This window comes from Oncorhynchus nerka, linkage group LG18 (assembly GCF_034236695.1).
Source record: "Oncorhynchus nerka isolate Pitt River linkage group LG18, Oner_Uvic_2.0, whole genome shotgun sequence".
In the NCBI taxonomy this organism is placed as follows: domain Eukaryota; kingdom Metazoa; phylum Chordata; class Actinopteri; order Salmoniformes; family Salmonidae; genus Oncorhynchus; species Oncorhynchus nerka.
The window spans coordinates 38785042-38811756 of NC_088413.1; the positions used below are offsets into that span (position 1 = coordinate 38785042).

The following is a 26715-nucleotide window of genomic DNA, read 5'->3' on the forward strand; positions in this document are numbered from 1 at the left end:
GATGATACAGTCTTGTACTCAGCTGGCCCCTTCACGGATTTTGTGTTAAATGCTCTACAATTTATAGATCAACAGGTAAGCATGCTCATGAGCGGCTAGATGTACTTTACCCAGTGGTGTAAAGTACTTAAGTAAAGATACTTTTGAGTACTACTATACTGTTTATATTTTTGACCATTTTTCCTTTTACTCCACTACATTACTAAATGAATGCTCAAGCAGGACAGAAGTATAGCACCTATCAATATAACGCTTTGTCATTCCTACTGCTTCTGATCTGGCGGACTCAGGAAACACAAATACTGTGTTTGTAAATTATGTCTGAGTGTTGGAGTGTGCCCCTGTAATTAAAAATAATTCTAAAATCGTTAATCCTTAATATAAGGAATTTGATGTATAGCATTTACTTTGTACTTTTGCTGTGTATGACAATTGAGTACTTTTTCTACCACTGTACTTCAGTACAATTAAAACCAGATACTTTCAGACTTTTACTCAAGTAGTAACGTTCACTTTTACTTGAGTCATTTTCTGTTAAGGTGTCTTTACTTTTACTCAAGTATGACAATTTAGTCCTTTATCCACCACTGTCTTTACCATTCAGCCATCAGATTTTCCACCAATGCTACTTATAGGACACATCACTGCACTCTATACTACTCAGTAAACTGGTAATCTCTGTATACCTGTCGCAAGACCCACTGGTTGATGCTTATTTATAAAACCCTCTTAGGCCTTACTCCCCACTATCTGAGATATCTATAGCCCTCATCTTCCACATATACCATCCGTTCTGCCAGACACATTCTGTTAAAGGTCCCCAAAGCACACACATCCCTGGGTCGCTCCTCTTTTCAGTTCACTGCAGCTAGTGACTGGAACGAGCTGCAACAAACACTCAAACTGGATAGTTTTATCTCGATCTCTTCATTCAAAGACTCAAACATGGACACTCTTACTGAAAGTTGTGGCTGCTTTGCGTGATGTATTGTTGTCTCTACCTTCTTGGCCTTTGTGCTGTTGTCTGTGCCCAATAATGTTTGTACCATGTTTTGTGCTGCTACCATGTTGTGCTGCTGCTATGTTATGTTGCTACCATGCTGTGTTGTCAGGTGTTGCTGTCTTGCTATGTTGTTGTCTTAGGTCTCTCTTTATGTAGTGTTGTCTGTCTTGTCATGATGTGTGTTTTGTCCTATATATATTTTTATTTTATTTTATTTAATCCCAGCCCCTGTCCCCGCAGCAGGCCTTTTGCCTTTTGGTAGGCCATCATTGTAAATAATAATTTGTTCTTAACTGACTTGCCTGGTTAAATACAGGTTAAATAAATAAATAAAAACATTTAAAAGGCACATGACAGTCTTCTTGTAGTTTGCCAAAAGGCATCTAAGGGACCCTCAGACCATGAGAAACACGATGATCTTGTCTAATGAAACCAAGATTGAACTCTTTGGCCTAAATGCCAAGTCAGGATCGAGGGAAAAATGAATGGAACAAAGTATAGAGAGATCCTGCTCCAGAGTGCTCAGGACCCTAAGCACTGGACAAGTCTCATTGACACCCCTCCCTTTGTTTTTACACTGATGCTACTCGCTGTTTATTGTCTATGCATAGTCACTTTAACCCTACCTACATGTACAAATTACTTTGACTAACCTGTACCCCGCACATTGACTCGGTAGTGGTATATAGCCTCGTTATTTTTTTCATTTTTTTTCTTTACTTTAATTTCTTTAGTGAATATTTTCTTAACACTATTTCATGAACTGCTTTGTTGATTAAGGGCTTATTAGTAAGCATTTCACGTAAGGTTGTATTCGGCACATGTGGCAAATAATATTTGATTTGATTTTGATTTGATTTTCAATAGCCGCGCAGCGACACACCCCTCCAAACTGACACAGCTTAAGAGGATCTGCAGAGAACAATGGGAGAAACTCCCCAAATACACGTGTGCCAAGTTTGTAGGGTCATACCCAAGAGGACTCGAGGCTGTAATCGCTGCCAAAGGTGTTTCAGTCTGAATACTTATGTAAAAGTATTTATTTTTGTATAAATATGCAAAAAATCTAAAAAACTGTTTTTGCCTTGTTATTATGGTGTTTTGTGTGTAGATTGATGAGGGGGGAAACTATTTCATCCATTTTAGAATAAGGCTGTAACGTGACAAAATGTGGAAAAGTCAAGGTTCTGAATACTTTCCAAATGCACTGTATGAATATGCAGCATATTCAGATGTGTGTTAATAATATAGTAGCCAAGGCCCTCCCTGATAGCCTTGGCCCTCCATTGAGCTCAGAATCTGTAGTGTGTTTGTGTGTGTGTGTCAAATCAAATCACATTTTATTTGTCATATGCTTTTTAAACAACAGGTGTAGACTAACGGTGAAATGCCTTCTTACGGGCCCTTCCCAACAATGCAGAAAGGAAAAAAATATAAATAATATAAAATTAATAACAAGAGAAATAAATACACAATGAATAATGATAACTTGGTTATATACACGGGGTACCAGTACCGAGTCGATGTGCCGGGGTATGAGATAATTGAAGTAGATACACTATATGTACGAAATCATGTGGACATCAAATTAGTGGATTCGGCTATTTCAGCCGCACCCATTGTTGACAGGTGTATAGAAATCGAGCACACAGCCATGCAATCTCCATAGACAAACATTGGCAGTAGAATGGCTTTACTGAAGAGTTCAGTAACTTCACCGTCATAGGATGCCACCTTTCCAACAAGTCAGTTTGTCAAATTTGTGCCCTGCTAGAATTGCCCCGGTCAACTGTAAGTGCTGTTATTGTGAAGTGGAAATGTCGAGGAGAAACAACGGCCCAGCCGCGAAGTGGTAGGCCATACAAGCTCACAGAACGGGACAGCCGAGTGCTGAAGCACGTAGCACATAAAAATAGTCTGGACTGGTGTAAAGCTCGCCGCTATTGGACTCTGGAGCAGTGGAAACGCGTTCTCTGGAGTGATTAATCATGCTTCACCATCTGGCAGTCCGACAGACAAATCTGCCCGAATGCATAGTACCAGCTGCAAAGTTTGGTGGAGGAGGAATATTGATCTGGGGCTGTTTTTCATGGTTCAGGTTAGACCCCTTAGTTCCAGTGAAGGGAAATCTTAAAGCTACAACATTCAATGACATTTTAGACGATTCTATGCTTCCAAATTTGAGGCAATAGTTTGGGGAAGGCCCTTTCCTGTTTCAATAAATAAAATCTGCTAAACACGTGTATGTGACCAATAAAATGTGATTTGATTTGATTTGGTCATTTAGTGTATGTACATATGGGTATGGCTAAAGTGACTAGGCAACAGGATAGATAATACACAGTAACAGCAGCATCTGTGATGAGTCAAAAGAGAGTGCAAAAAGGGTCAATGCAGATAGTCCAGGTAGCTATTTAGCAGTGTTATGGCTTGGGGGTAGAAGCTGTTCAGTGTCCTCTTTGTTCCAGATTTGGTCCATCGGTACCACTTGGATGGCTGGTGTCTGACCATTTTCCTCTGACACCGCCTGGTATAGAGGTCCTGGGTGGCAGGGAGCTCAGCCCCAGTGAAACAAAGTCCAGGGAGATGTGAGACCAGGGACGGTGAGGGACAGGCAGAGGTTGGAGGAGACCAGCCAGAGCTTGCCAAGGAGTCTTGTTCTGTGCACAGACTGTGTAAGCGTTGATGAATGCGGAGATGTCAGGAACCATGGTAGGCCACCAAAAGCGTTGTTGCACAAAGGCCAGGGTCCGACGGGAGCCTGTGGGGCAGGCAAGCCTGGACGAGTGGGTCAACTCCAGGACCGAGGAGCAAGCCACATCAGGAACCAACATCTGTTTATCTGTGCCCAACCCCCCCCTCCCCGGGGTTCGGCTGGGAACGCTGCACCTCACAAACCTGCTTCCCTATTCCCCAGATGAGTGCCGTCGCCAGGCACGAGGTAGGAAGGATCGTTTCAGGTTCCGGGATAGTAGCCGTTTCCCAGGAAACAGTGCAGCTGTACCCTGGACGTAGGCTGGGGCCATTATCAGGTTTCAGGTATGACCCAGTTGCAGACAGTGTCGAAGTAACAAAAGTTTATTTCTAGTACAGGGGCAGGCAAACGACAGGTCAAGGGCAGGCAGAGGTCAGTAATCCAGAAAGAGTGCAACATGTTCAGAACGGCAGGCAGTCTCAGGGGCAGGGCAAGCAGGGGTCAATAATTCAGAGAGGTGTGGCAAGGTACAGAACGGCAGGCAGGCTCAGGGTCAGGGCAGGCAGAAAGGTCAAAACCAGGAAAGACTAGAAAACAAGAACAGACAGGAGCAAGGGGATAAACACTGATAGGTTTCATGAGACAAAACGAACTAGCAACAGAGAACACAGGTATAAATGCCCTGGGGATTATGGGGAAAATGGGCAACACCTGGATGGGGGTGGGCAGGTACAATAGATCAGGGTGTGGCACTTGGTGGACACCAAGGAACTTGAAGCTCTCAACCTGCTCCACTACAACCCCGTCGATGTGGATGGGGGCATGCTCGGACCTCCGTTTCCTGTAGTCCACGATCAGCTCCTTTGTCTTGCTGATGTTGAGGGAGAGGTTGTTGTCCTGGCACCACACTACCAGGTCTCTGACCTCCGCCCTTTATTACAGACTGGGAGAAGTTGAAAATGTCAGTGAAGACACTTGCCAGCTGGTCAGTGCTTGCTCTGAGTATGTGTCCTAGTAATCCTTCTGGCCCTGCGGCCTTGTGAATGTTAACCTGTTTAAAGAGCTTTGCACATTGGCTACGGAGATCGTGATCACACGGTTGTCCAAAACTATAGTGTTCATCCCGTTTATTCTCCAGTGATTGCGTGTTTGCCATTAGAACAAAGGGTATAGGCGATTTGTCCACCTTCCTTCGTAGTCTTGTCCGGCATCCCACACGCTGGCCTGTACAGAGCCGTCCCCTCCTTCTTCCAGTATTGGAGATTTGGGCCTGGTCTGACATAATCAATATACACTACCGTTCAAAAGTTTGGGGTCACTTAGAAATGTCCATATTTTCTAAAGAAAAGCACATTTTTTGGCTATTAACATAACATCAAATTGATCAGAAATACAGTGTTAAAATGGTTAATGTTGTAAATGACTATTGTAGCCGGAAAAGGCAGATTTTTATGGAATATCTGTCATTTCTCAGAACAAGAATAGACTGACGAGTGTCAGAAAAAAGTCATTTGTTTCTGGCCATTTTGAGCCTGTAATCCAACCCACAAATACTGATGCTCCAGATAATCAACTAGCCTAAAGAAGGCCAGTTTTATTGCTTATTTAATCAGAACAACAGTTTTTCAGCTGTGATAACATAATTGCAAAAGGGTTTTCTAATGATCAATTAACCTTTTAAAATTATCAACTTGGATTAGCTACCACAGTGTGCCATTGGAACACAGGAGTGATGGTTGCTGATAATGGGCCTCTTTATGCCTATGTAGATATTTATTCCCCCAAAAATCTGCCGTTTCCATCTACAATAGTCATTTACAACGTTAACAATGTTTCCACTGTATTTCTGATCAATTTGATGTTATTTAAATGGACGAAAAAAAGCATTTCTTTCATAAACAAGGACATTTCTAAGTGACCCCAAACTTTTGAACGCTAGTGTACAGTATATTTCACTTCCGACTCGTTGAAGTACAAGTCCTCATCCAAATCGAGGTTAGTGATAGCTGTTCTGATGTCCAGAAGCTATTTTCTTTCATAGGAAACGATAGTGGAAACATTATGTACAAAAACAGATCATCGCAAAAAAATACACAAAATAGCACAATTGGTCAGGAACCGGTCAAACCACCACTATTCCCCCCAGTGTGTGTGTGTGTGTGTGTGCGTGCATGTGTCTGCGTGTGTGACTTTGCAGCAAATACAGTATGACAAGGCGAGTTTGCCAGAGAAGGCGGCTGTAGCAGCTTTAACCCCCCCCCCCCCTCCCACTGACTGTTTTCCCAATATCATCTCCTAGCATAACCTAGCCTACCTAATCACCACATATCTAGCATCATCCTTTTAGAAGATGACTCACCATGGGGTCAAGTGCTCCTCACAGATCCCATGAATAAAGCATGAGTGACGCGGCGGCCCAGCCAGGGACAGAGGACAGGACAGTTGACGTTGCACTGTGAGCAGGCAACACGAGGCCGGCCGTGACGTCAGCCGTATGAATTAGTAAAGGACCCGTGGGATCCGGTGGACAGGGCGCTAACGGATGTAGCGCCGTTGCCATGACATGGCAAGATCCAGGAAACAGCAGGCCTTTGGTTAAAATAGACTAGGGTTTGTCACGTTCTGACTTTAGTTCCTTTGTTTTGTCTTTGTTTTAGTATGGTCAGGGCGTGAGTTGGGGTGGGCAGTCTATGTTGGTATTTGTGTTCGGCCTAGTATGGTTCTCAATCAGAGGCAGGTGTCGTTAGTTGTCTCTGATTGAGAATCATACTTAGGTAGCCTGGGTTTCACTTTTGGTTTGTGGGTGTTTGTTTCCGTGTGAGTGTTTGGGCCACACGGTACTGTTTCGGTTTTTGTTTTGGTTACATCGTTTATTGTTTTGTATTTCAGTGTTCAGTTCGTTTAAATTAAAAATCATCATGAACACTTACCACGCTGCGCTTTGGTCCGATCCTTCTTCCACCTCTGAATGTCGTTACAGGGTTAGCATAAACGCCTTAAATCCCTGACCCAGGGTTAGTTTGAGTTTGTTTCAGCACAAATGGTTAATGTTAGGGTTGGAGTAGGAAAATCTGTTCTTAAATCAGTGCTTAGGGGCAGACTGGAGCACCTCTTCCCTTTTACCGTTGTTTCCACTGTACCATTATTATGCCTCATATCCAGTTCTTTGTTTTGTCGGGTCAGCTATCCATTTACTTGTTTGCACATGAGTGGCTATCACATGACCAAGGCCATGTCAGCTTAGGTTGTGAGTGATGTGTTGTTCTGAAAGAGAGTTAGTCACAATCACAGAACTATGGGCATTGATTTGAAAAGGGAGGAAGACCCTATTTGCCTTCCTTATGGTCGTGGTCTTTTATCAAACAGACAAAGGGATTAGGATGAGAGAAATTGATTGAGTCTTCTGTCCTACTATCCGCATTCCCGGAGGCTACTCCTTTCATTCTTATTATCAGACAAAACCTGAAAGTACTGTACAACAGAAGGAATTATTAAAGCGGAACTTAAAGAGATGGCTCACCCAAATTACAAAATTATATATTGATTTCCTTACCCTGCAAGCAGAAAAGAGAGCAATCAATGCTTTGGTTTAGTTAACCTGGCCACTTTCTCCAAACTATTTAGCATGTTTCTCCAAGAACCAATGCAAGTCAATATCCCAGATATTAACATGCTTTCCATTTAATGTACCATTTTCTCCAAACTATTTAGCATGTTTCTCCAAGAACCAATGCATCCTGAATTGAAATTGACTGTGTAGCTCAATAAAGTAACTTTAAGATGATTTAGGTATGAAACACAAAACAACATTTAAGCAATCAAGCATTGCATTGAATATGATCATGGTGCCAGGACTGGTTCAATTACTTCCTTTCAGGAATAATGCATCATATTCAGGTTTGGTAGAAACTAAGGCCCTATAAGGGGATTTGTTCAGGTTTGAGGTAACTTTCTCTCAAAGTGGCCCTTTATGTTTTATGCTGCTCTTCTGGCAACAGCTGTCTTTGTGATATCAGGTGCTTTGCATTTAGAAATGTGGGTTATTATGCGAACGTCGATGGAATATTACTCATTTCATACAAAGGTGTAAGATGACGTCACTCATGAAGTAGATTCGTAGTCCACTCCCACTCATAAAGGTAGGTCAGTAGAACTACCTATCATCCAATCTATGATATTTAATTCCTACATGAGAAAACTTCCACAGAGAAATGGACTGGAAACTTTTGTACAAATGAAAATAAATCTAATTCAATGGTTTTACACTATACTATAACTATATTCAAATCCACAAAGGGAAAATGTAAAGAAATGGAATATTCGCTAAACTGTGGAAAATGAAATACACTCCTGGCAAATCCATGTTGACTGCACTTGTGCTTTGGTAAATCTTCCAGTAACCACTGGCGTAAGCATGTGTAGACTAGTGTCACCGGACATTTTGACTTCAAGGACTTCAAAAGAACAATGGAGTCTGTCATATCCCTATTGTGGTTTCCCCTCGACCGGGGGCTTCCCCCTTCTCTCTTTTGATGTGTCGCACCCCTCAATTTCCCCAAATGTAGATTGTCCTGGGGACAACACGCATGACTGCCCCCAAATAATCCTCTCTTGTGTTGTTTTTGTACCTCCCTATAGCTCCATGGCGGTTCCCCCAACTACGACCTCCACAGAATGCTCCAGAACCCTATCAAGGCCCAGTTTGGAGTGATGGTATACGGGCAGCAAGATGGAGACAGACGGAATCAAAGAGCATGCTAACATCGCCGTGACTAGACAGACAGAAGGACACCTCATCTCATTCGCCTCAGGAAAAAACTGTTGTGCTCTTGCTATTTTGCCATTTAATCCTTGACTCGTGATTTTATTAGTTTATCAGTGTATCATTTCTTCGACATACCTGAATAACTTGAGTAACTTGAGTTGAAGTTGCATGAAAGGTTGTTAGTTGATTGGGCTACTTCAAACTCTTGAGAGCGAAATTGAGAACATAGAGAATTTGACGCAGTGGCCTCTCAGGACTAGGCCCCACCCCAGCACCACGCTAGTGTGATGCATGTTATGAGCAGCCCATCGCTGACCAATGAGACAGAGAACTGCAGCAGCGAGTGCAGCAGCAGCGCCGCCAGCACCACCTCCGACCTCTCCCCAATGTTGGGCCACATCCCCTCTGCTTCTACTCTCCCCTCTCCCTTCCCCAATGAACACCCCCTGCACCCTACCACACTACCCCACCACTACACCCCACCACCACCCCTGCCCCCGAACACACCTCCTCCTCCTCCCCCACCACCAACCTCCCTCTCCAGCCACGGTGTGTGGAAGAAGCGGCAGGTTCGGAGCTTTTTCTGGAAGCCCATCCCAGAGGAGAAGGTGCGGGGGCAGCCCAACATCTGGACCATGGCGGTGCGCTGCCAGCAGCAGTACCAGATCGACGTGCGCTCCGTGGAGGAGCTGTTCGGCCAGCCGGAGGAAGTGCAGGGCCGGGGGTGTGTGCCCGCCACCAGTGGATCCTCCTTAGCCCGCATCACCCGGTCCAGGTCCTTCAAGGAGAACAAGGACAAGGTGAGTCTGACTGGGTGGATTGTGAATGGTGGATTAGAATACGCCCTGACCTGTTTTTGTTCTACTGGTGGAATTACACGACAGAAGAGTGCTGGTAGGTCCCCTTCATTAGAAAAAGATGTTAGCAGTATACTGTGCTTAACAAAGAGTTTTTGGTTTGCACTAACATGACTAAGATTGACTGGTTGGTATGGCAGTTTACTCTGTAGTAAAAACAATAAAACGAAATTGACAACAACAAGACCAGTATAGACAGACAGTATATACTGTACCTGAACCTGAACTCAAAGGTTATTCTTTGAAGTCACTGTAATCACAGAACACAAGCTAACACAACCACTTCACAGCACAGCACAATCAGCCTCGTCTCAAGGGATGGAAATAACACTACCAATACAGAAGCCAATTGTATGGCATGCGTACCTGGAAACAGGAAACACGTCGATGGTGAGCGTAGGGTAAATCATTGTATACCCCTGAAAAAGGCTTTGGACAAACTGTAAATCTATGCCCACATGAGGCTTAGTGAAGCTTATGTCACAGTTTGACAGTCTGAACAACCTGGAGGGAATACTGTCTGTTATTTCACAACCCCTATTCCTCAAGGGACTCCAAATATAGAAACATGCTACGCACTACTCCTGAGAGCCCTGTGATTGTACGTAGGATATACAGTGCCTTCAGAAAGTAATCACACCCCTTGACTTTTTCCACATTTTGTTGTTACAGCCTGAATTTATTAAATTGAGGTTGTCACTGGCCTACACACAATACCCCATAATGTCCAAGTGGAATTACATTTTTAGAAATGTTTAAAAATTTATAAAAAATGACAAACTGAAATATCTTGAGTCAATAAGTATTCAACCCCTTTGTTATGGCAAGCCTAAATAAATTCAGGAGTAGAAATGTGCTTAACAAGTCACATAATAAGTTGCATGGACTCACTCTGTGTGCAATATTATTGTTTAACATGATTTTTGAATGACTACCTCATCTCTGTACCCCATACATGTAATTATCTGTAAGGTCCCTTAGTCAAGTATTGAATTTCAAACGCAGATTCAACCACAAAGATCACGGAGGGTTTCCAAATACCTCGCAAAAGAATACACCTATTGGTAGAGGGATAAAAATGGTGTATCAATACACCCAGTCACTACAAAGATACAGACGTCCTTCCTGACTCAGTTGCCAGAGAGGAAGCAAACCGCTCTGGGATTTCACCACGAGGCCAATGGTGACTTTAAAACAGTTAAAGAGTTTAATGGCTGAGATAGAAGAAAACTGAGGATGGATCATCAACATTGTAGTTACTCCACAATTGTCAGCGATTGGGTGCAGAGATGTAGCAGAGTCAGGCGCAGAACACAGGTTTGAGCAACACAACGGAGTTTACTCAAAAAAATCAAGCAAAAATTCCAAATAGGAACAAACATACACACTAGCACATACAACAACCACTTAGACACCAACGATCACGGACAGAACAGAAATGTATGCCAGAGGGTTAAATAAGGAACATGATATGGGAATTGAAACCAGGTGTGTGTAATACAGACCAAACAGAACGAAACTGAAACATGGATCGGTGGTGACTAGAAAGCCGGTGACGTCGACCGCCGAACACCATCCGAACAAGGAGAAGGGGTGACTTCGGCGGAAGTCGTGACAACAATACTACATCAAATAATGCTTTATTTATACAGCACATTTCAGACGTGGAATGCAACGCAATGTGCTTTACAGGGAAAAAACGAATAACAAACAATGAAATTAAATGCTGAAATATTTACTACACAATATCATAAAAAACTAAAGAATTACAGAAGCCGAACAACTAAAAAGCACCCTAAGGAAAAGCAAAGCTAAAAAGATGTGTTTTAAGATCTGTGTTTTAAATATGTGCACAGTTTCGGCCCCCGCAAGGTTCTCTGGCAGGCTATTCCAGAGGATGGGGGCATAATAACTAAAGGCTGCCTCTACATACTTCTTGGTCCTAGGCTTCAGATAGTTATAATACCAATACCAAAGTACACGAGGAACCTAATTGACAGAGCGAAAGGAAGGAAACCTGTAGATAATAACAAATATTCTAATATTCTAAAACATGTTGTTTGCAACAAGGCACTAAAGTAATGCTGCAGAAAATCTGGAAAAGCAATTAACTTTCTGATTTCCATCAGACACTGGGAGACGAATTCCCCTTTCAGCAGGACAATAACCTAAAACACAAGACCAAATCTACACTGGAGTTGCTTACCAAGACGACAGTGCGTGTTCCTGAGTTTTGACTAAAATCTACTTGAAAATCTATGGCAAGACCTGAAAAAGGTTGTCTAGCAATCATCAACAACCAATTTGACAGAGCTTGAAGAATTTTGAAAAGAATAATGGACAAATGTTGCAAAATCCAGGTGTGGAAAGCTCTTAGAGACCAACCTAGAAAGATTCACTACAAAGATTCACAGCTATAATCATTGCCAAAGGTGCTTCTACAAAGTATTGATGCAGGGGTGTGAATACATTTGATATTTATGTATTTCATTTCCAATCCATTTGCAAACATATTTAAAACATGTTTTCACTTTTTTATGGGGTATGGGGCTGAGAGATTATTATAATTGTTTTTATTTTTATAAATATTGAATTCAGGCTGTAACACAAAAAAAATGTGGAATAAGTCAAGGGGCATGAATGCGTTCTGAAGGCACTCTGGATACAGAAACAATAGCATCACAAATGCCAGCATTTGTGGTGCTGTACCTTAAAGGGATACTTTGCGATTGAAGCCCATTATATACATGCAATGAAGCCCATTACATACATGCACTTCCTCAGAACTCGTGGATACCATTTTTATGTCTCAGTGTCCAGTATGAAGGAAGTTAAAGGTAGTTTCGCAAGCCAATGCTAACTAGCATTAACGCAATAACTGGAAGTCATAGGCATTATGAAGGTATTTTTATGACATATTTTATTGTTTTATGCAGTTCCTTTGTCAGGGACCATGTGCAAATAAAACATGAATCTCTGAGACTGCAATCTAATGCATTGTACTAGCTCATTGTGGCAGCATTGTACAGCAAATGTTCATCACCAGACCCTGGGCAGGTGTACAATAAAAAACATTCATCGGAATCCTTCTGGCTGGCATCTATGTCACCATCTGTGGCACCAGTTACTAACCAAACCTCAATGTTGCACAACCGTCCGTGATTGGGAGTCCCATAGGACAGTGCACAATTGGCCCAGCGCCATCTGGGTTTGGCCGGTGTAGGCCGTCATTGTAAATAAGAATTTGTTCTTAACTGACTTGGCTAGTTAAATAACAAAAATGTTAATACAAAATAAATTCCAAAAGGAAGTATGCCCTATTTTGCTTTTAACACAATTGCTCTGCCATATGCTAGTGTAAATAGTGATGATGGCTTGATAAAAACATCTTTTGATTTGTTTTTCAACTTTTTTTCAACTCTTCTTCCCAATGCACTTTTTTGGCATCATGATGTCCCAATAAATCATCTCTATTTTTGCATTTTGGATTTGTCCACTTTTTCGACAGTGTCTCCATCTCTCCTATTCTTATTTTGAAACCTTTTCAAATACTTGAGGCAGTCGAATGTAGCTCTTATAGAGTTTCAACTATAAGGCAACTATTTTCTTTGATATTCAAATACAGGCCTCAGAAAAACAAATAATATTTGAAAAATATATATTTATTTGAAGGCTGTCAAATATTTGATGAAGAACCGAAAACGCTCACCCCATTTCTATGCAATTAAAATGCAATGACCAAAGTATTAAGTCACATGCTAATAAAATGTTTCTCCAAAAGTAACTACAGTTTTATTACACAGGTACAAGAACAGTTTAATGTCAAGTGTTACTGAGAATGCTAACAGTAACGAAATATGGATATTAAGTGTCGAAAGGAAACTAAATATCCAAAAAGCTGCCGTCTTGAATCAACTACAGCCAAGGTAAGTCTAAAATCATGTTATATTCCCCAATAGGGGAACCCTGCACTATATTTTATTTGCCCCCCCCCCCAACATAAAATGCTATAAAATCACCCGGAAATCAGCTCAAAGTGATTTTAATGTAGGAAATCGGTTCCCAAGTATTCCCACGCATAAATGTAGAGGCAAACGTGATCGTATCTCAATGTAATCAGGGTTTGAAATGATTCTATTTTTGTCAAATACTACAGTTGAAGTCAGAAGTTTACATACACTAAGGTTGGAGTCATTAAGACTAGTTTTTCAACCACTCAACAATTTTTTTCTTAACAAACTATAGTTTTGGCAAGTCGGTTCGGACATCTACTTTGTGGATGACTTAAGTAATTTTTCCAACGATTGTTTACAGACAGATTATTTCACTTATAATTCACTGGATCACAAATCCAGTGGGTCAGAAGTTTACATACACTAAGTTGACTGTGCATTTAAGCATTTCACATTCTTAAAATAAAGTGGTGATCCTAACTGACCCAAGACAGGGAATTTTTACTACGATTAAATGCCAGGAATTGTGAAAAACAGAGTTTAAATTTATTTGGCTAAGGTGTATGTAAACTTCCTACTTCAGCTTTATATCAGTTTGGGATTCGTGCAGTCAAAATGTGCAGTGTACAAATTATTTATAATTATGTCTCACGACCATCTGCTCAAGGAAAAATCGTCTCACGGCTGAATGTAATTGGGGAACCCTGGAATAGTATGTTTGAAACAAGAACACTTCCCCTCCGATGGAAAAAGAGTTTTGAAGTTGCTTTTGCCTATCATCCAAATTGCTGTTTGCAATGATTGCAATGGCTTTTAATTTTTCTGTTGTATTTTCAGGTATCATCAACTGTTTCAGTGGCACCTATTGTTCACCTAATACATTTTTTGCACTATTGGTTTGAGCCTGTAAGTAAGCATTTCACTGTAAGGTCTACTACACCTGTTGTATTCGCCACACGTGACAAATAAACTTTGATTTGAAGTTGAAAGAGGCATACTTATCTGTACAAAATATAATTGTTTTTTGTTTGACTTGATTATTACATTTACATTTAAGTCATTTAGCAGACGCTCTTATCCAGAGCGACTTACAAATTGGTGCATTCACCTTATGACATCCAGTGGAGCAGCCACTTTACAATAGTGCATCTAAATCTTTTAAGGGGGGGGGGTGAGAAGGATTACTTTATCCTATCCTAGGTATTCCTTAAAGAGGTGGGGTTTCAGGTGTCTCCGGAAGGTGGTGATTGACTCCGCTGTCCTGGCGTCGTGAGGGAGTTTTTCCACCATTGGGGGGCCAGAGCAGCGAACAGTTTTGACTGGGCTGAGCGGGAACTGTACTTCCTCAGTGGTAGGGAGGCGAGCAGGCCAGAGGTGGATGAACGCAGTGCCCTTGTTTGGGTGTAGGGCCTGATCAGAGCCTGGAGGTACTGAGGTGCCGTTCCCCTCACAGCTCCGTAGGCAAGCACCATGGTCTTGTAGCGGATGCGAGCTTCAACTGGAAGCCAGTGGAGAGAGCGGAGGAGCGGGGTGACGTGAGAGAACTTGGGAAGGTTGAACACCAGACGGGCTGCGGCGTTCTGGATGAGTTGTAGGGGTTTAATGGCACAGGCAGGGAGCCCAGCCAACAGCGAGTTGCAGTAATCCAGACGGGAGATGACAAGTGCCTGGATTAGGACCTGCGCTGCTTCCTGTGTGAGGCAGGGTCGTACTCTGCGGATGTTGTAGAGCATGAACCTACAGGAACGGGCCACCGCCTTGATCTTAGTTGAGAACGACAGGGTGTTGTCCAGGATCACGCCAAGGTTCTTAGCGCTCTGGGAGGAGGACACAGTGGAGTTGTCAACCGTGATGGCGAGATCATGGAACGGGCAGTCCTTCTCCGGGAGGAAGAGCAGCTCCGTCTTGCCGAGGTTCAGCTTGAGGTGGTGATCCGTCATCCACACTGATATGTCTGCCAGACATGCAGAGATGCGATTCGCCACCTGGTCATCAGAAGGGGGAAAGGAGAAGATTAATTGTGTGTCGTCTGCATAGCAATGATAGGAGAGACCATGTGAGGTTATGACAGAGCCAAGTGACTTGGTGTATAGCGAGAATAGGAGAGGGCCTAGAACAGAGCCCTGGGGACACCAGTGGTGAGAGCACGTGGTGAGGAGACGGATTCTCGCCACGCCACCTGGTAGGAGCGACCTGTCAGGTAGGACGCAATCCAAGCGTGGGCCGCGCCGGAGATGCCCAACTCGGAGAGGGTGGAGAGGAGGATCTGATGGTTCACAGTATCGAAGGCAGCCGATAGGTCTAGAAGGATGAGAGCAGAGGAGAGAGAGTTAGCTTTAGCAGTGCGGAGCGCCTCCGTGATACAGAGAAGAGCAGTCTCAGTTGAATGACTAGTCTTGAAACCTGACTGATTTGGATCAAGAAGGTCATTCTGAGAGAGATAGCGGGAGAGCTGGCCAAGGACGGCACGTTCAAGGGTTTTGGAGAGAAAAGAAAGAAGGGATACTGGTCTGTATTTGTTGACATCGGAGGGATCGAGTGTAGGTTTTTTCAGAAGGGGTGCAACTCTCGCTCTCTTGAAGACGGAAGGGACGTAGCCAGCGGTCAGGGATGAGTTGATGAGCGAGGTGAGGTAAGGGAGAAGGTCTCCGGAAATGGTCTGGAGAAGAGAGGAGGGGATAGGGTCAAGCGGGCAGGTTGTTGGGCGGCCGGCCGTCACAAGACGCGAGATTTCATCTGGAGAGAGAGGGGAGAAAGAGGTCAGAGCACAGGGTAGGGCAGTGTGAGCAGAACCAGCGGTGTCGTTTGACTTAGCAAACGAGGATCGGATGTCGTCGACCTTCTTTTCAAAATGGTTGACGTACACCTGAGGCAATGGACATTCAGGAGAATGGACATTTACAGAATGCTCAGATATACATCTATTGTGTAGATCAAATATGACTGTCAGATAAATTGGAAGAGAATAGGAAATGGTGTTCTATTCATTCAAATTTTTATCTTCAAAATGTAGTTCCAGATACAACCCAGATACAAGGTGAGCCAATCTAATAGTTTTGGAAAAGTAGTCACTTCCTGAGATCTATATAAAAAAACGTACCGGTAGTTGCTTAAAAAAATAGTACTTTTTTATAATCTTCACCCCCTATTGTTTTTAACTATATTTCAACATATAGTTATCCCAGGTCTGGAAGAGTTGCAGAGTTAATTGAAAATAATACCATTGTTGGTTATGTAAGGGTTTTCCTGTGGTGAAGGAGAAGTGGACCAAAATGCAGCGTGGTGGTTATTCATGTTCTTTAATCAAGGAACTAGACATGAAATAACTAGCAAAACAATAAATGTGCAAAAACCTAAACAGTCCTATCTGGTACAAACACAGAGACAGGAACAATCACCCACAAACACACAGTGAAACCCAGGCTACCTAAGTATGATTCTCAATCAGAGACAACTAATGACACCTGCCTCTGGTTGAGAACCATACTCGGCCGAAACATAGAAATACCCCAAAACATAGAAAAACAAACATAGACTGCCCACCCAACTCACGCCCTGACCATACTAAATAATGACAAAACAAAGGAAATAAAGGTCAGAACGTGACAGGTTAGTTATTTTTTTAATTAACTAGGCAATTTGCTCTTGATCCATATGGTCTATCCACTTGAAACTTGTAGACAATATGGACACAGATATAAACCATTAATACTATACATAAATAAAGTTTTTAAAAGTTATTCAAGCGCAAAATTACTACCGTACACCGTTCAAAGGTGCTTATGTTTTGTGTCTTGCCCATTCACCCTCTGAATGGCACACATACACAATCCATGTCTCAATTGTCTCAAGGCTTAAAAATCTTTCAATAACGTTTCTCCTTTTCTTCATCTACACTGATTTAAAAAGTGACATCAATAAGGGATCATATTGTTCACCTGGAATCACCTGGTCAGTCTATGTAATGGAAAGAGCATGTGTTTTGTGTACTCATTGTAGATAGTCACCTGTTATGTACCAACATTATTGATCCCGTTAACGTTGGTAAATTACCTGTAGCTTTACAACACTAATCTCGCATCACAATCATTCCCACATGATCCTCCTGTACCGAATCGTGTTCTTCTCTTTCTACTGTTCTCAGATCAGCATTCTGGACTCCAAGCGGGGCATGAACGTGGGCATTTTCCTCAGGCAGTTCAAGAAGTAAGTCTTCCTCCGGTTTTGTTAGATTAGTTTACATAAAGCGGGGATACAATTCCACCGATCGGCCTGAGGGAGAGAAACGAGACGCCTTGTGTGAAACACGACACCGTTGTGTAACTTGTTTTAAGTGGTAGCCTCCTTAGTCCGGCACGCTAGAGGATAAGGTCACGTGTGCGTGCATGTCGTAATTATGGTGTTTGCTGTATTTACATTTTAGTCATTTAGCAGAGGCTCTTATCCAGGGCAACTTGGGTTAAGTGGGTTAATTTGGGTTAAGTGCCTTGCTCAAGGCACATCAGCAGATTTTTCACCTAGTCGGCTTGGGGATTCAAACCAGCAACGTTTTGATTACTGGCCTATCTCTCTAACCGCTAGGCTACCTGCCGCCCCTGTAGAGTTGTCAATCTGTTAGGGTAGTGGTTCTTAACCCAGTTCCTAAGGATCCAAAGGCGTGCACTTGTTTTTTTTACACACCTGATTCAAATCATCAAAGCTTGATGATGAGTAGATTTTGCTTAGGCAAAAAACAACATTTGCACCCCTTTGGGTCCCCAGGACCAGGATTGACAACCACTGGGTTAGGGTATTTCAATAGAGGGGCGAGGCAAATTACAGTACAACTAGTTTGTACTGTCTGTGCCTGTTGTGTTTGTTGTTCACAGCATGACATACAGTGCCTTGCAAAAGTATTCATCCCCCTTGGCATTTTTCCTATTTTGTTGCATTACAACCTGTAATTGAAATGGATTTTTATTTGGATTTCATGTAATGGACATGCATAAAATAGTCCAAATTGGTGAAGTGAAATGGAAAAAAGGGGCACCACCAAGCAAGCGACACCATGAAGACCAAGGAGCTCTCCAAACAGGTCAGGGACAAAGTTGTGGAGAAGTACAGATCAGGGTTGGGTTATCAAAAAATATCTGAAACTTTGAACATCCAACGGCGCAACATTAAATCCATTGTTAAAAAATGTAAAGAATATGGCATCACAACAAACCTGCGAGGAGAGGGCCGCCCACCAAAACTCACAGACCAGGCAAGGAGGGCATTAATCAGAGAGGCAACAAAGAGACCAAAGATAACCCTGAAGGAGCTGCAAGCTCCACAGCGGAGATTGGAGTATCTGTCCATAGGACCACTTTAAGCCGTACACTCCACAGAGCTGGGCTTTACGGAAGAGTGGCCAGAAAAAAAGCCATTGCTTAAAGAAAACAATAAGCAATCATGTTTGGTGTTCGCCAAAAGGCGTGTGAGAGACTCCCCAAACATATGGAAGAAGGTACTCTGGTCAGATGAGACTAAAATAAAATAAAAATGGCCATCAAGGAAAACGCATCACCCGAGAATACCATCTCAACAGTGAAGCATGGTGGTGGCAGCATCATGCTGTGGGGATGTTTTTCCATGCTTTTTCCATGCTTTATGCAGTAGTAGTTTTAATGAAAAACCCCTAGAATTGGTTTTCTAATCAAAGTATTTCTCTATCCATATACTGTATTATTCCATGTGTGTGTGACTGGCAGTGCTCTCCTCAGCTCAGACACACAGTTAATAAGTATGGCGTGGAAACATGACGGCCTGCAGAAGAAGTACAGTCTGGTCTTACCGCATCGCTGTCTGTGAATGTCCTTCAAAGGCTCCTGCAAAGTTGTTTTATGTCAAAAAATATATAATTTACAGAGGAATATTAGTATTGGCACTGAAGATATCCGCACAGAAAGAGCAATGCACGGCATACAATACACACTCACATATACACACGGACACATACACACATGCAGGTGCGCGCACACACACACACAAAGTACAGAGAGGGTTTCAGGAACATCACAAAACTGACCCTCAGATTATCTGGGTTGATAATCCAGGAGAAAACGTCCACATTGTTCAAATCAAATCACCAATCAAATTTTATTGGTCACATACACATGGTTAGCAGATGTTATTGTGAGTGTAGTAAAATGCTTGTGCTTCTAGATCCGACAGTGCAGCAGTATCTAACAGGTAATATCTAACAATTCCACAACAAAACCTAATACACACAATCTAGCAAAGGAATGGGATGAGAATATGTCAGTATAAAATATATGGATGAGCAGTGACAGAGTGGCTAAGATGCAATAGATAGTAAAGAATAGATAGTGAAGGACACAGTATACAGTATATACAGTGGGGCAAAAAAGTATTTAGTCAGCCACCAATGCAAGAACTTGCACAATTGGTGGCTGACTAAATACTTTTTTCATCATAGGTCATTTTCATCATAGGTACACTTCAACTATGACAGAATCCAGAAAATCACATTGTAGGATTTTAATTCATTTACAGTGGGGCAAAAAAGTATTTAGTCAGCCACCAATTGTGCAAGTTCTCCCATTAAAAAGATGAGAGAGGCCTGTAATCATCATAGGTACACTTCAACTATGACAGACAAAATGAAAAAAAAAAAAAAAATCACATTGTAGGATTTCTTATGAATTTATTTGCAAATTATTGTGTAAAATAAGTCTTTGGTCACCTACAAACAAGCAAGATATCTGGCTCTCACAGACCTGTAACTTCTTCTTTAAGAGGCTCCTCTGTCCTCCACTCGTTACCTGTATTAAATGGCACCTGTTTGAACTTGTTATCAGTGTAAAAGATACCTGTCCACAACCTCAAACAGTCACACTCCAAACTCCACGATGGCCAAGACCAAGAGCTGTCAAAGGACACCAGAAACAAAATTGTAGACCTGCACCAGGTTGGGAAGACTGAATCTGCAATAGGTAAGCAGCTTGGTTTGAAGAAATCAACTGTGGGAGCAATTATTAGGAAATGGAAGACATACAAGACCACTGATAATCTCCCTCGATCTGGGGCTCCACGCAAGATCTCACCCCGTGGGGTCAAAATGATCACAAGAACGGTGAGCAAAAATCCCAGAACCACACGGGGGGACCTAGTGAATGACCTGCAGAGAGCTGGGATCAAAGTAACAAAGCCTACCATCAGTAACACACTATGCCGCCAGGGACTCAAATCCTGCAGTGCCAGACGTGTCCCCCTGCTTAATCCAGTACATGTCCAGGCCCATCTGAAGTTTGCCAGAGAGCATTTGGATGATCCACAAGAAGATTGGGAGAATGTCATATGGTCAGATGAAACCAAAATATAACTTTTTGGTAAAAACTCAACTCGTCGTGTTTGGAGGACAAAGAATGCTGAGTCGCATCCAAAGAACACCATACCTACTGTGAAGCATGGGGGTGGAAACATCATGCTTTGGGGCTGTTTTTCTGCAAAGGGACCAGGACAACTGATCCGTGTAAAGGAAAGAATGAATTTGGCCATGTATCGTGAGATTGAGTGAAAACCTCCTTCCATCAACAAGGGCATTGAAGATGAAACGTGGCTGGGTCTTTCAGCATGACAATGATCCCAAACACACCGCCCGGGCAACGAAGGAGTGGCTTCGTAAGAAGCATTTCAAGGTCCTGGAGTGGCCTAGCCAGTCTCCAAGTCTCAACCCTATAGAAAATCTTTGGAGGGAGTTGAAAGTCTGTGTTGTCCAGCAACAGCCCCAAAACATCATTGCTCTAGAGGAGATCTGCATGGAGGAATGGGCCAAAATACCAGCAACAGTGTGTGAAAACCTTGTGAAGACTTACAGAAAACGTTTGACCTCTGCCATTGCCAACAAAGGGTATATAACAAAGTATTGAGAAACTTTTGTTATTGACCAAATACTTATTTTCCACCATAATTTTCAAATAAATTCATTAAAAATCCTACAATGTGATTTTCTGGATTTTTTTTTCTCATTTTGTCTGTCATAGTTGAAGTGTACCTATGATGAAAATTACAGGCCTCTCTCATATTTTTAAGTGGGAGAACTTGCACAATTGGTGGCTGACTAAATACTTTTTTGCCCCACTGTAAATTCATTAAAATCCTACAATGTGATTTTCTGCCCCACTTTTTTGCCCCACTGTACATATGAGATAAGTAATGCAAGATATGTAAACATTCTTAAAGTGGCATTATTAAAGTGACTAGTGTTCCATTTATTAAAGTAGCCAATGATATCAAGTCTGTAGGCAGGCAGCCGCCTCTCTGTGCTAGTGGTGGCTGTTTAACAATCTGATGGCCTTGAGATAGAAGCTGTTCTTCAATCTCTCTGTCCCAGCTTTGATGCACCTGTACTGACCTCGCCTTCTGGATCGAAGCGGGGTGAACAGGCAGTGGCTCGGGTGGTTATTGTCCTTGATGATCTTTTTTGCCTTCCTGTGACATCGGGTGTTGTAGGTGTCCTGGAGGGCAGGTAGTTTGCCCCCGGTGATGTGTTGTGCAGGCTGCACCACCCAATGAAGAGCTCTGTGGTTGTGGGCGGTGCATTTAAAAAAATATATATATATATTTCACCTTTATTTAACCAGGTAGGCCAGTTGAGAACAAGTTCTCATTTACAAATGCGACCTGGCCAAGATAAAGCAAAGCAGTGAGACAAAACAACAACACAGAGTTTTACACATGGAATAAACAAACGTACAGTCAATAACAATAGAAAAAAGTCCATATACAGTGTGTGCAAATGGCGTGAGGAGGTAAGGCAATAAATAAGCCATAGTAGCGAAGTAATTTCAATTTAGCAAATTAACACTGGAGTGATAGATGTGCAGATGATGATGTGCAAGTAGAAATACTGGTGTGCAAAAGAGCAAAAAAGTAAATTATGGGGATGAGGTAGGTAGATTGGATTGGCTGTGTACAGCTACAGCGATCGGTTAGCTTCTCAGATAGCTGATGTTTAAAGTTAGTGATGGAGATATAAGTCTCCAACTTCAGCGATTTTTGTAATTCGTTCCAGTCAGCAGAGAACTGGAAGGAAAGGCGACCAAAGCAGATGTTGGCTTTGGGGATGACCAGTGAGATATACCTGCGTGCTACCGTACCAGGCGGTTGCCGTACCAGGCGGTGATACAGCCCGACAGGATGGCGATAGCTTTGGCTAGCAATATGTCCTACTCTATCTATTACATAAGCAGTCTGGAGTGGCTAATGCTAACTCACTGTGGAGTGGTAGACTGGGAGAGAGTTGTAGCTCGGGATTTGCATGCCAGCACAGAGCATGTGCTGTATACACTCAGCTTGTACAACACATTTGACACAATGGGTGTGATTGAACTGATATTTTTGTGATACTAATGGAGAGTTTGTCTGCACAGTTGTGCAGAGAAACTCTCCCTTATATCACAACGGTTTTACATCAGTTTACATCAGAGTGTGTACGGGGCCAGAGGGCTGATCTCATAGGACATTTTGCATGGCTCCCCCTGTAATTTTCATAGCATTTGACTCTTATCACAAGAGCACCTATCAACACTACCTTGTCCACATTGGATTTGGACACTTTCGCTTATGTAACACAGTCGCTAGTGTAGTACAGTATATCGCCATTTTTTTTGCAAGTGGCTAGCATTGCCTCCAGCCATTCTCAGCTAGCATGTTGCTAACAGTAAAACTCTAACTACTTAGTATGTTATTCGTTATTCATGTCGATGGGAACCTTGAATGCAGACAATAGGCAGATTGATAATGCTAACTAAGCTAACTAGACATTTGAAACATACATTCTCCCCCTTTCAGTTAATCTCCAATGAGAATATCATATTTTAAGTGATTCTCCCGAATTTGATATGACACAAATGTCCACAGAATTCATTTTTACTGAATTAGCGGCATGTTGTTGCAGTTGCACGGGCTCCCACCACATCTCCCTGAACCCCTTTCAATTAATGGATTCTCCAGTCCCATGGCTCATAAATCCATATCAGGCCTGGGCATTAGGCTCACTCATCGGAGTGCCTGTGTGAGGAATGGCTGGATTTACTGCTATGTACAAACAGAGAGTGAGAGCCTGTGTGGTTTACCAATGAACTGAACTGACTGTTTCGGTACCACTTAAGCCATAAGTGGTACCGGCTTTATAACTTGTTTTGTATGAGCCTTTAGGATGTTCTATTATAAGGTGTATAATATGGTATGTTTCTTTGACCAACGGGTATAATGCTTATAACTTGTAATGAGCGCATAAGAGCCTCTTAGAACAAGGCTTATAGTGTGTTAAGTCTCATTGCACCAAATTGTCAACTGGCTCAAAATGGCTTTTATTCACCTTATGAGATGTTCATAAGATAATATAATACTGTACATGCTTATAACAAATCTTGTCATGCATTATAACCACATCATAATGCACTATATCGGTTATCACTTTGTCCATCTCATCCAGGTCCAATCACTCCATCGTCGAGGACATTCGCCAGGGAAATGGCAAGCTGTACGGAGCTGAACTCCTCAAAGACCTGCTCAAACTCCTGCCCGAGTCTGAAGAGGTGTGTGTGTGTGTGTGTGTGTGTGTGTGTGTGTGCGTGTGCGTGTGTGTGTGTGAGAGTGAGAGAGAGAGAGAGAGGGAAAAACACACACACACACACACACACACAATGTACCAGCCAAACAAGGCACCAATGCACCACAGTTTTTGAATAGGATACTAGCACAGCCCAGCTTGCATAGGCTTCCTCTATGTCTATGATATAATTAAGCAATAAGGCACGACGGGGGTGTGGTATATGGCCAATATATCATGGCTAAGGGCTGTTCTTAGGCAAGACGCATCGCGGAGTGCCTGGACACAGCCCTTAGCCGTGGTATATTGGCCATATACCACAAACCCCCATGGTGCCTTATTACTGATCTAAACTGGTTATCAATGTAATTATAGCAGTAAAAACACATGTTTTGGTATACCCGTGGCATACGGTCTGATATACCACAGTTATCAGTCAATCAGCATTCAGGGCTCTAACCACCCAGTTTATAAATACCTTTAAATCATTCTCAAATGGATGGAGCACGATCATTCAATGATTTAATTCAATGACAGACATTTTCTAAGTTACTTTGTACATCACATTTTTAAGGTAAATTTGTGTTGTTGAGGTTAGTTTCTTATGGATTGCACTTATTGGAGCACAAAATAAAATTAATAATATTATTACACTTTCATCAAAAGTGACTTACAGTTAGTCATGTGTGCATACATTTGTACATGGGTGGCCCCAGTGGAAATTGAAACCCATGATCCCGACTTTGCAAGCGCCATGCTTTACCAACTGAGCCACACAGGAACATGTTTGTATGTTTATTGTCGTATCCACAGGTAAAGAAACTGAGGGCGTTCAAAGGGGACTCCAGCAAACTGACCCTGGCAGACTCCTTCATGTACCTGTTGATCCAGGTGCCTCGGTAAACTACACTCATTGGTATTACAGCTCAGAAACGGATTGGCAATAGGGCAGTTTGGACAAATGCTGGTCCATCTTTAGCCTTTTTTTGATGCAGAAGGATCCTTATTTACCTAATAAAGAGGGCCTCAACAAAATAAATGGGCCGGTGTGGGGGCCTCGAGGAAAAACTTAGTGTTAGAAATGCCCGAGACAATTTCTGAACTCACTCCGTCCCTGTTACTGCATGAATCAATCAAATCTTGATTCACTTATCAATCAAATCAGCCATGAGTCTACCTACCTTGCTAGTATTTTTCAGGTACCCACAACTGTTCATTCTGCAATTGAATTTGCTCAAAGGAAAATGCATGGTTATATGCTATAGCATAAATTATGCAGGTTTGAGAAATTGACTGAGTACTTACTTCAATTAAATAAAAGGGTGTGTAGTATATGGTACTGTACATAAGGTCTATTCTATTTTGCTTCAAGGGCTAAGCCACTGCTGTTTTTCTCCCTGGTAGTTAATTGATCAAGGCCAAGTGTAAATCAGTACCAGATTAGAAGAATGAAAACCAGAATGAAAACCAGCAGTGCTTTGGCCCACGAGACTGAGGGCCTGGAGTTGTATAGCAAATTGCACTATTCTGTGCCCTGTGCCAGTGAATCTGACACCCCCTGTTCTCTGTCGCCCCTGCCAGGTTTGAGTTGCGCATCGAGGCCATGGTCCTGCGTGAGGAGTTCTTTCAGTCCTGCTCTGTGATGAGCCATGAGATCGATGTCATCCGCGTGGCCACCAAAGGTAATGATGATGACACACCACTGCCCCACCATCGGCCACTGGCGCTGCCACACATCGTCGACTGGTGACCCAGAGTCACTTCTCTGAGGTGTGACAAGGACCCAGTGTGTATGTGCGGGTGCGTGCGTGTTATATGAGCTGGTGCTGTATTTGGACAGATTTAAAAAGTAGATGAGTGATAGCAGCAGAACAGCAGAACAGAACAGAAAAACTGAAAATAACAAAATTATTTGAGGAACAGAACCCAAACCAACAAACAAAAGTGCTGTATACTGTTCCTGTCACATTTGGAGTAGACCAAGATGCAGCATGGTATGTTTCCATCCTTTATTTTGGAAATGAAAACGTCAAAGAACAAAAGAACAAAACGAACAAAGAAACGTGAAGCTAGACTAATGCTCACAGGCAACAATACATAGACAAGATCCCACAAAGCACAATGGGAAATGGCTACCTAAAAATGATCCCCAATCAGAGAGAACGATAAACAGCTGCCTCTGATTGGGAACCATATCAGGCCAACATAGATATACAATTCCCCTAGATAACCCACCCTAAATCACACAACCGACCCAACCAACAAAGAGAATAAACAGCTTTCTATGGTCAGGGTGTGACAGTTCCGTAACAGAACTGTTATTTTGAAAGCATGGGAACAGGTTAATAATATTATCTTACGTTCTAGGCATTTTCTTCCAGTCCGACAAAAATCACAACAAAGCTCCTATGCAAAGCCCTCATTCTGTCACTCAGAAACGTATTCCAGAGTCTGCCTGCCAGCTGGAAATCTTTGCCAGTGGGTGTGCGTGTGTGTGTAGGCTACATGCCCCTCCCCTCTGAAGCATAGGTTACTGTAGCCTACTGACGACATTACAAGCGTAATTCAGAAATTAGGCAGAGATGTTAAATTAGAGAAGAATGGATAGACTATTTTCAATGCTTGTTAAGGATACTATAGTTATCAGGTTTCACATTGGATTGATTAGATACAAAAAGTAAGACGCATTTTTAATTCTAGCTAATTCTAGCTAACGTTTGCTCTGGTCCAACTTTAAACCAACTTGGAAAGTTCAAAGTTCAAAGTTCCTCCATAGAAGCCGCTCCGTAGGTATAATTCTGTGGACCTAATACAGATAATGCATAACATAAGATGCCCAGCG

The 26715-nt window shown here is 42.4% G+C and overlaps 1 protein-coding gene across 1 annotated transcript in view; it reads left to right on the forward strand.

Moving 5' to 3' along the window:
- The first annotated feature begins 8750 nt into the window (after positions 1–8750).
- Positions 8751–26715, forward strand: part of LOC115146746 (FH2 domain-containing protein 1-like) — a 43184-nt gene continuing 25219 nt past the window's right edge. Inside the window, exons 1-5 of the mRNA XM_029688800.2 lie at positions 8751–9263; positions 17418–17479; positions 23757–23859; positions 24687–24772; positions 25455–25555. Coding sequence (XP_029544660.2) covers positions 8751–9263; positions 17418–17479; positions 23757–23859; positions 24687–24772; positions 25455–25555 — 865 coding nt within the window. The remainder of the gene's footprint in view (positions 9264–17417; positions 17480–23756; positions 23860–24686; positions 24773–25454; positions 25556–26715) is intronic.